This window comes from Alligator sinensis, unplaced genomic scaffold, assembly GCF_000455745.1.
Source record: "Alligator sinensis unplaced genomic scaffold, ASM45574v1 scaffold266_1, whole genome shotgun sequence".
NCBI classification, from domain to species: Eukaryota; Metazoa; Chordata; order Crocodylia; family Alligatoridae; genus Alligator; species Alligator sinensis.
In genome coordinates, this window is record NW_005842362.1 from 1,085,875 (window position 1) to 1,096,369 (window position 10,495).

Below are 10,495 nucleotides of genomic sequence, written 5' to 3' on the forward strand. Positions count from 1 at the left end.
TTTTTTTTTTTTTTTTTTTTTTACTAATGGTCAGAAATCATTTCCATTTTTCATGCTTGATTTAACCCACAGTGGATGTTGCCAGACATTAACTGTAGCCACTGTCCCCACAAATCTTGATCTCTAAACCAGCTGGAGGCAGAAACAAAACAACCAATTAACAGAGACTAATTGGGTGAGAGATAGGACATGAAGCGTAATTAGAATCTAAGAATAATGCTGAAGAGTCACAGCCTCATCATTAAACACAAATGTTTTGCATCTTCAGCAGCTCATGGAGAGAAACAGTGTGCATGTGTGTACGAGTGCATGCTGGTGTAGGAGAGGGCAGGATTTGGGCTCCACATTCATCTTTACATGGAAGAGACTTCACATTTAGAAGCAACTAAAGCAGAGGGTTTGACTGCTGAATGTGGTCACAAAAACCCAGAGCAGAGCACATCACTTCCAAAACTTTGGCTGATGGATGGCCAGTGATGGGGAGATCCAGGATGCTAATCAAAACAAAAATCGATCTTCTCACTCTTTGATAAACTGGCAGCTTTGTAAAGTATTACTATTAATAGAGAACAAGTAAAGCTCTTCAACAAGTTTATCACCACACACTGAAGTCTAATATTGTTTCTGTCAAACGCATTTCTCCCCAAGTGCAGCAGAAATGAAAGTGTGAAAGCAAGAGAAAAAATTACCTTTTACACTAACTGTGATGTAAGGATCAATGCACTGACCGGCATCTTTCAAACCAATCTTCTCAATTTTGATGGTAAGTAATGTCATCCCGGGTTCAGATGGCAGCCTGGGTAATAGAGTTCCTGGCAACAGACAGTAAATCAAGGCATTAACCCTTTGGGACTCTGACAGCAAAGGCCCCCACCCTACTCATCATCCTTGCTCTCAAAAGTCTTTGTCCACTATCAGCTCTAGTGGACTAAAACCAGGAATCAGGTTCCTTTTGTATCAAGTCCAGAAGTCTCATCCAGATGATACATACAACTACAGCAAAGCATGACCTTCATTTTATATTCGGCCAATACTATTATATCACACTAAAATGCAACCACCTCTGGGGTAAAAAGTGATAAATCAGTGCCTGCTATTGGACAACACTAAGGTAAAAATCGCCCGTTAGCAGGAAGTGTTGTGGCTACATCAAACAGAGCAGACAGGACCCTTGGTTTTAAGGTCTCTGGTTTGCATGCACACTAAGTTGTATGGAACTGTGTACACTTTTAAAGGGTTAACTCTCATCTGCTGGAATTATAATCTGTTGCTGCAGTGAGTCCAGGCATTTCATATGCAATGCTTAGTCCACTAATTCAAACACCTTTCAACGGAGAGAAGGGAATGCAATATCGATATGATCCCCACTACCCACTGAAATCAGAGAAATACCAGGAGGGGAAAAAAAAAAAAAAAAAAAAAAAGGGTTTTCTGGAGAAGCGTTCATTCATGGTTCTACAAGCTGTGGACTTCAAAAAGGCAGCAGCACAAAAAAAAATAAACTAAAAAAACGTGTGCAACTCTCATGTTCCCTCAGTACTGGGGAAATCATTTCCAGCTAAACATCAAGAAAAATCAAGTAAGTTTTTATCCTCAGATGGAGAGCAAAAAGGAATCCCTCTAATGTCAAAGTATATAGTTAGCACAGCTGGCAGTCTCCATGAAGTCTAAGTTGTCAGGAGCACTGAAAGTCAGAGACCCTTGTAACCAGCCGCAGGCTCTTTCCTGCATGCTGATATTAGAGAAAATGGGGAAATTTTAATCCACACTTTGTTGTTATTACTACTAAAAGTCTTACATGCCTAAGAGAAATAGTAATCAAAGACATGAGCATGTTTAATTTAAAGCTTTATTTTTATTGCAAATTGTAGGATGCCATAAAATAAATAATGAAAAGAAAACCTCTCTCGGGGTGAAGGTCGGGAGCAGGGAGAAAAATCAAGTCAGTTTTTAAAAAAGCGTTTACTGAGATTTGAAAAGGTTTTGAGACTTGGAGAACCTAAGATTTTTTTAGACAACTAGCAGAGGCAGGCTTTGAAAGCATCATGCATTTCTCCTTACAACTGTGCACGGACTTCCGTGGGAGCCGTATGTCCATCTAGCCACCCCTGGGAGCCAGCAAGGACTTTTGTTATTACCCTGGTAGTGGTTGTAGTAGACTCACAGCCACTGTGCACCAGCCACTACAAAGAAACATGCTGTACACTGAAGAATGGGTCACAACGGCATGCACATGCATACTCGCCTGCCCTCCAAGGAGGAATTCGGTCCCCAGCACTTAATGTTAATGGGACAGGTTTTAAACTTGAGAATGAGGAATAGACTAATGGAGATTTAACTGGACAATCCCAACAGCACTAAAAACAGAGGTAATTATACTGGAGATTTTTATTATATAAGAGATAAATATTCTCTTCTCTACTAGTGTGTGTATACCTATACCCCGCTTCAGGCTGCCATGTGTTTTTATGCTACGTTTATTAGAGACGCTTCTCCATTTCGTTATTTTTAGGAAATGGGGGTTTGTACTTCACCAGCCTCTCTCTACTCCTGAAAGGTTTAGAGATGCATTTCCCATCTTCCGCTGACCCAAAAATAGAAAAAGAGGCACACCAAAGTCATTTGCAGAGAAGAGAGGCCCAGTCAAAGGTAAAAAAAAACCACGATGCCAATTTTTTCTGCGCTATCCAGGGATGGAAACTTTTTTGCCTGTCAGTAGAATATTTGATTCAAGTGATTCTCCAAGTCTCATTCTTGGAAAGATTGAAGTGATTAAGAACAAACCTCTAATATTTGCTGCTTCTGGAGAGTGCTGGACTAACTCTATGAAGTCCTCTACTAACCGCCAAGTAGGAATACGATTCAAGCTCAACTCTTCCATTCCCTCCCTCCCTTGGGTAGCCCCATCTCCTGGCACCTTAATCCCCAAAACCACTTACAAAGAACAAGTCCATCATATATGTGATATTAACTAGAAATTAGATCGAAGTCACTAGATTTGTTTTATGTTGGAGCTATAGCAACCTCTATATAGTATTTGAACCTGAGGCATATAGTCATCACTCAGCATTCACATTCTCCTTTTTAAGTGAAGCGATCCAGGAGAGACTTCGATAGTTCCAGATCAAGTGACAAGGGAGCCTTCTACTTATTTTTGTGGGAGCCATCAAACGTGAAAGAACAAAGTACCAGTGTATTTACCAAGATACCCTGGTAACACAACTTTCTGGACGAAAGGTTTCCAGTCAGCAGGACATATCCAGTCAGGCATTCACCTCAAAGGAAACCCTGCTACACATGCAAGTCATAATGTTGTTAGACAAAGCATGCAAGAGAGCCAAGTTTCTAGACTGCCATCTAATGTGCTTCACCAGAGCTTTTTCTCACCCGATTTTCACAACCAAAAAAGCCTCAAACTTTTTCGGTGCTAGACAGCTATACTTTGCCGTTTGGAATTAAGATGTACATGAAAGACGCCATTAACAACATCAACGTGATCAAAGTTACTGAATATATAAAGAGGTTGTCATACCTTCAGTTGCTCCTGGATGAATGGAGTAGCATATGATAATGATGAAGCCATGCATGTAGAAGACAAGATCATGGACAGTTAGACAATACAGTTATGATATACGGATTAAAAGCATACAAGAAGCAAAGCCTGTGAGGGAAGTACAACGTAGACATATTAATTCACCCAAGACCGTGTTTAGGCTTCACAGGCCTCAGGTCAGAAAGTTCTGTTAATGGTTTAGTTTAGTCGGGGCCTTATTGTCCACAGAAAAATGATGAGCCGACTCCTGAAGACAAACAGACCAGTCGACGTAATGTCAAGAGCCGTGCCACACCAATGTTTACATGCGACAGGAAAGATAAATTCAAACTGGCCAAGACGGAAAAACAACTCAAGGCATTTTAGTGTGTTTGCATTAAGACAGTTTAATTTAGCCTTCAAGAAGAAAGGCTAAGTGAAAGGCTGGATGTGAACTGACAGAGCAATTTGGGTGACAAAGTAAATGTTAGTGTTTAGTTTATGAGGTGGTGACCTCACCTCTATGTAAAGTGTAATCCTATTCCCTCAAAAAAGAAAGTTTCCGTGAGAAAAAGGCATGCTAGGCCGTGATGTTCGCTCAGGTTTCCATTTCCAGCGCACAAAGGTTTCAGCTAAACAGAGGTCTCGGTCAATCCGGCCATCTCAACCTGACTGTAGAATCAAGCTGGGTTCTTTCCTCCTGACGCACACCCCCTCTTCTGGCAGTTTTGCACACCATATGAAGTCCTCGGGTGCACCTGTACAACCTGCTGTCTTCATTCAGGAAGCACAGAAGTGTTTGATCGGGACAAATCAGAACGACTCGTTCTGTTAGCAATTTACCAGGAGGAGAAGGACCCAGCTCATTCTGTCAGTACTGCACAGCCAAGACAGCTCACAAAGGATAAAAAGCAGCAAACATTTGTAACTACAATAAGCAGATCCAACTGTGGGTGCACCCAGGGAACAAGGCTAACTAAGAGTACCACGTTCACCTCCTTGTTGTTCCAAACAGAACCACACTGTGTCCATGTGAATTGAATGCTTCCCAAGATGCTGCTTACAGCTTGGGAGAGAGGTGACCAGTTACCTCCAGAGCAGATCTACCAGTGCAGGAGATCAGTAAACTTCCCCAAAATGCTTTGCTGATGCACCCTGGTCAATCCCAACAGAAAGAACCCCTCTTCTGGAAGGCAGTTTGGTTCACGCGCTTCATTCTTGTTATCAGTTTAATTGCACATGTAATAATGGATGCAAGTGAGCTACAGGCTGCAGCTCAATTCTTAGCAAGCAGCTGTCAGCGAACAATCAATCAATGAAAGGCAACTTAAACAAAGTTGTGCTTTTTTCTTTTTTATACCATCCATTTCTATCAAGCTGCCTTCCTGCTCTTTATGAGGCTGTTTTCTTTAAAGTAGCTCCTTCTTCAAACCTCACTGGCCATTTAGCTTCTTACTGAGACATTAGCATTTGGCTCATTATGTTATATACAAGATAAACTCTTTAGAAACATTTCTTAAAATTAGCTTCTTAGAATCCTTAGAATTATCTTCATCCTGATTTTTTTCACAGTACTGTCCATTAATATGGTTTCAAAGCTGGCTTACAGATACAGTGGAAAACAGAAAACAATGCCATGGTCAACACTAGACTTGAAACCAAGACAGAACTCACATTTACATACAATTTCCCATAACAAAGAGCAGAGACAGCAAGAGAGCTGATTTCAAATGTTGTAATTATGTACTGTACTACAAGCCTAGTCAGTTAAAGTCTGCACCACTTCCACTAAGCTTTTAAAACTACACTAGATAAGTGATGGCACGCAGAAATCTTTTATATAAAATTATCATAGTGCCAAGTGGAGCCCTGATCATATAGATGGAGTGCCCATCTCAGTTCTTTCCTTGCATTCACATGTTATAATACTAGTACTAATCTCCAAACCCCTTCCCAAAATTCAGAAATTCACCATTTTGATCTCAAGGAAGAAAAAGATACAAACAAAAGATGTCTAAATTAAAATTTTCTGCTCCCCAATCCCTCCCAAAAAATTAACTGCTGGACTTTGGGGCATGTATTATAACCAAGAAATCAACAGTTTCTGTAGCATAAGCCTGAGGGAAGGTGAAGTTAAGTGCATGTAACGCTGCATGTGCACCACAGGGAACAGCACAATGACCACGATGAACTCCCTAGCTGCTGCTACTCAGTCACTTACTGCTACTTACCCATATTTTCAAGGAAAGATCTTTTTCCTTCATTCTGCCTTTCAAAATGAAGGTATGTATCTTATTTAAAGGAGTGTTGTATGAGAGAAAGTACAGTAAGTTAAGCTCATTTGAATCTGTTGAAGAAGCATTGAGTGTGCATTTCTCACATACAGAGTTGTAGTTTCCCATAGGCTGTTACTTCATTATCCAAACTCTCCAAACCGCAGGAAGAGCAAAGGGACAGTGGCAAAGAAGTATGCACTTGCTTATGATGCTTTATCCATAAACTCCATCATATTCAGCATGTAGTCAGAAACTCCTGTAGGATGTGTACTGCTTAAGTATCTAGCCATTCACAAGACACTGAACATGAACCAGAACTCACTAGAAACTGCTGTCTCATAAACAGCACATAAACAAGTCTTAATGTAGCTTCCCCCCTACCCTCGACATGTGAGATGTCGTAAGACAAAGCTGGTTATCCTACCTGGAACTCTAGCAGGAAAGGAATCTGGAGACCCTGCTCCAGCCCCACCTTCTTCATCATCTTCCTCAAATTCCAAGTTCTCTTCTTCTCCAGGTGCCAAGATCTTCCTGTGAGAAAGACAGAAAACTTGGGCATGTGCTTTAAAAATAAAGGTTACAATTCAAAAGACTCCATAGCCCAGTATAGTTCAACACAACTACACTGTAACACAACATACAACCAAGTGCCACGTCTACTAACTAATTAACTCTGGGAAGCTAACATGCAAGCAACAGGAGGAGGATAGACACATTAAGGGCCAAATTTCCGAAGTGGCATTTAATTTTGAACCTACGCAGAGCCCACTTTTTTTTCCACTAGGCTCAGAAGAACTTTTATGACTTCAGCACATGTGAAGGGCAAGGGAGAAAACAGATGAAGTGTTCCCGGTTAGCTACTAGACAAGACTACCTTTCATACCAATTTGGTTGTACAGGAGACCCTCACCATCTGTGGGGGATACGGTCTAGAGATCCCCATGAATGGGGAAATCCGTGAATGCGTTCGTGAACATCTGCGTTCTGCGTCTGTGTTCATGAACAGCACATGCAGGTGGCGGTGGGAGCGCAGTGGTGGCAAGTGTGGAGCTCCCACAGACGCTGATGCCACCATAACACTATACACTATGGAAAGCGCATGCGCGGGGAGAGCGCGTGCGCTCAAATATTCACACCACAAATATTCAAAACTGCGAATCGCGAATAGCAAGGGTTTCCTGTACATGTACAAATCCACAAATTCTTCTTTCCTTACCTGAGTGGAACAGGCTGAACATCAAAAGGGAATTCTTTATTATAGGTGAGAATATTCTTTAAGACTGTAAAGGAAAAAAAGTTGCTTTAAGAATAAGAAAAGATCATCAAAACTCCCAAAGACCCACCCACCAGATATCTATTCTTGTGGAGTTTTTGCAACAGATATATCAGGGTGCACCAAAAAGACAGTGATAGCACTATTAAGTTTATAACATTACCTCAACATAAATTATTCCCATATAGTGTACTTCAACCTGAAAAGCAAGCTTTTACACATATTGCACTGTTAACAAAATAATATTCATAAAGTATTCTGAAGAGAAATGAAGGGCTTACTGCATGGTTAGCAATCCAAGGGTAGTAATTCTGGGACAAGCAATGGTTGCCAGGAGTTCAAGAGGAACACTGGGTTACCAACACACACTTGAATGAAAATCCTCCAGAATTAACATTCTTTAATGCATGTGAAGGGTGCCCTCCTAGTGAACACTCAGCCAAAACTGGTAGGTGGAAGTCTGACTCTGCTGCTGTTAGTAAAGTGCAATTTGCCTGAGTCATGATGGTCTACTTAAGCCTAGAAGGAAGACAAATAGATTTAAGAACCAGGAAAACTCTGCTTCCACTCGGAATTAAACAGCAGAACCTGACGGGCCTAGTGGATACTGAAGGCTGTTGCAGACACTTTCCTGAAAGCAGCTATTCTATAGTCATGAGATTAGCACAGGAAGCTTGTTATAGTATGAAATTATCAGGATGTTAGCCTCTCTCTTGTCCACTATTTAAAGCAGATTCAAAGTACTGAAAACTGGATATTTCAAAAGCACTCAAAGGAACTGGGCACCCAGTTCTCCCCCTCTCTGCTCCCAAAATCCATCTTACCTTTCAACTCCATTCCTACCCCCTTGTCCTTCTTTCCTCTGCTTCAATCCCTAATTTTCTCAATCTTAAGTATTTAAGTCAGGCTGGTAGGAAGCTTCTTTCTTCTCCCAGTTGCCTGACCCGAGCAGGAAAATCTCTACCAGCACAGAAGGCAGTCTCCTGCCCTCAGATCCTGTGTCTGAGGCCACAGCAACCAGACTCCCTGGTGGGTGCGCGACTGTTGGACAAGCATAACTCAAGATGTACAAAGATCTAACAATTATATTGGAACAGTTTATACTGGCATAATTGTTATATCAGTCTACCCCAACAGTTGCATAAGTGAGTAAGCCACTGCAACTTTAAGCCAGTTTCATTCAGGCTTAAAGTTAAGAAAGGTCTAGCACAACATAAAACAATATAGAAGCATAATAAATTAAAACAGCTAAGGCATGCTCCTGAACAATCTCCCCTCTTTTAAAACTGCTTACACAATGCCTACCCACAGCCTCAATCACTTGGTCAGGAGTAAACAAGTGCAACATAACTGCTGGTTTTGCAAGAAGATGGAGAATGACCAGCGTAGACAAACTTTGAGAATTTAGTTGCCAAGCTCCCATAAGGCTCTGAGCACATGCAAATTGCTTCTATTTTTTCCCTTCAGAGATAATGGCCTTGTACAGATATTTAGTGTCTCCTGGAAGAGTTGCTGCTGACGAGCAACTAAGGTTAAATAACTCCCAGGAGTTTTTCCTGGGAGATTGAAAGTCAGTACATGCCGTGGCTTCTCTCGAAAGAGACAGTGTGCGCGACTCGCTGGACTTTGCTGCTCCAGCAGGGAGCCAAACATGCCCTATTCACAATCCCCAAACTGTGCTGCAGAGGAACACAGGCTGACTATGGGTAGTAGTCTGGACCAGGCAATCAGGGCTGCCCGATGCACTGTTGCCATCTGTCACCAAGCAGACTAAGGGAACCTGCAGAGCACAGAGATGGTGCACAAGGGCCCCCCTCCGGCTGCACATGTCAGCACTACAAGCTCTCCACTCTTCAGGGCTTCACCATTCAAATGTCTGTACGTGCAGGTCTGGGTAAGTTTCTCCACCAGGAGAACAAACCTGGAAGAATTCTCCTAGATTATTTGAATGTGTACACACAGCCAATTTAAAGCTTGCCACAAGCTTTCCATGAGAACAGCAAAAGGCATATGCCTACAATCAGGATGATTCTCTCTTGCTTCAAAACATGGAGGTATGAGAACTTAAATTTTAAAATAGCAATTCACCCAAAGACCCTGGTCTGCAAAACAGCAATAAGAATTTTAACACTAGTAACCTAGCATTTCTCCTACACTGCTCTGTACTGGTTTTGATAATGTCCCTGTTACCAAAGCCTGAGCTCCTTCCGGTAGCATATTAAGCAACATGTCACATAGTTTGTTCTCTCTCATCCTCCCACCGGGAGTGCCACTGTTACAGCAAAGCATTTGATTTGGAGATTTTTTTTCTTCTTCTACCACCCCTACCCTGCCCAAAGTTCATACTGCTGAAAGAAAACCCAACTACATGCACAGAAGGTCAAAGAAATGGGCACTGTACTAGGTGCTGAAGGGGCAAAAGTCTGGGATGGCCCTTGGTTCCTGGGGGAGCTCATTCTAGTCTGGAATTGCTCCCCCACTCCTACATGGATAAGCTTTACTCTTACAGTATGGAGGTTCCCTTTGTGCCAGAGGAGCAAAGTTATCAACAACTCATCTCATACCACAGCTCTAAGATGGTATATTGGAGTTCTAGCCTCAGGCCATGAAGTACCCTTGAAGTCAAGGTCAGGGATTTGAACTTGATTCATCAAGTTATTGGAATCACTGTCACTTCGGTAGAGTCTGAATTCTTAGAGAAATTAACTCTTGGATGCAGAGCAGATGGTGCAGCTTGAATACAAGTACAACTGAAGTGATGCTGGTCAAAGTCTTTCCCTTAAGGCATTGTCTCCACTTCCCATTAAAGGCACACAGCCTCCCCCTCATTTCTCAAAAGGATACAAAGTCTTTTTGACTCCTCACTAAGCTTGATGGATCACGCAACATCAGTTTAAAAAATGACTTACTCCACCTTCAGGCTCACTAAAAGATCATCTCTTCCCCCTCAGACAAAGACTGGGCAACAGTAATCCACGCATGTATCACTTCCAAGATGGGCTACTACAAGTCACTGTATAGGAGGATGACATACAGGCAGCAGCTGGAACAGACTGCAGCTCTCTGCTTGCTCTATGACTCAGGCACCCACAAACACATGAATCCTGTCCTCAAGCGACTCCCTGTCAGTTCTACATACCAACTTCAGGTTTCAGTCTTAACAGATCAAACTCCCACTACAACAACCAAATATTGATTTAAGAACAACATGGTCCTCTCATACAGTGTGCATCACTAATACTAGGATGAAGCATGCAAGGCCTGAAGATAGAGCATTTAGTCTTATGGGGATGTTTACTATGGAACAGACTCCCAAGAGTCAGGTAAATGCAGAATCTGATCAGGAAACTTTACAAAACCTTACTCTTTGAGAAAATCTTTCCAAATATTAATCTAATCTAAACTATATATATA

General features: G+C 41.8%; 1 protein-coding gene across 2 annotated transcripts in view; it reads right to left on the minus strand.

Annotated features, from left to right (window-relative positions):
- The window catches only part of AIDA (axin interactor, dorsalization associated), a 53,627-nt gene that overhangs the window by 8,590 nt on the left and 34,542 nt on the right, over nucleotides 1-10,495 (minus strand). The window contains exons 5-8 of one of the 2 annotated variants that reach the window (XM_006029186.3): nucleotides 7,025-7,088; nucleotides 6,233-6,339; nucleotides 3,533-3,544; nucleotides 690-812 (exon numbers count right to left, since the gene is read on the minus strand). In XM_006029186.3, the coding sequence (XP_006029248.1) occupies nucleotides 690-812; nucleotides 3,533-3,544; nucleotides 6,233-6,339; nucleotides 7,025-7,088 (306 nt within the window). The remainder of the gene's footprint in view (nucleotides 1-689; nucleotides 813-3,532; nucleotides 3,545-6,232; nucleotides 6,340-7,024; nucleotides 7,089-10,495) is intronic. The other variant, XM_025210636.1, reaches the window with a different exon arrangement.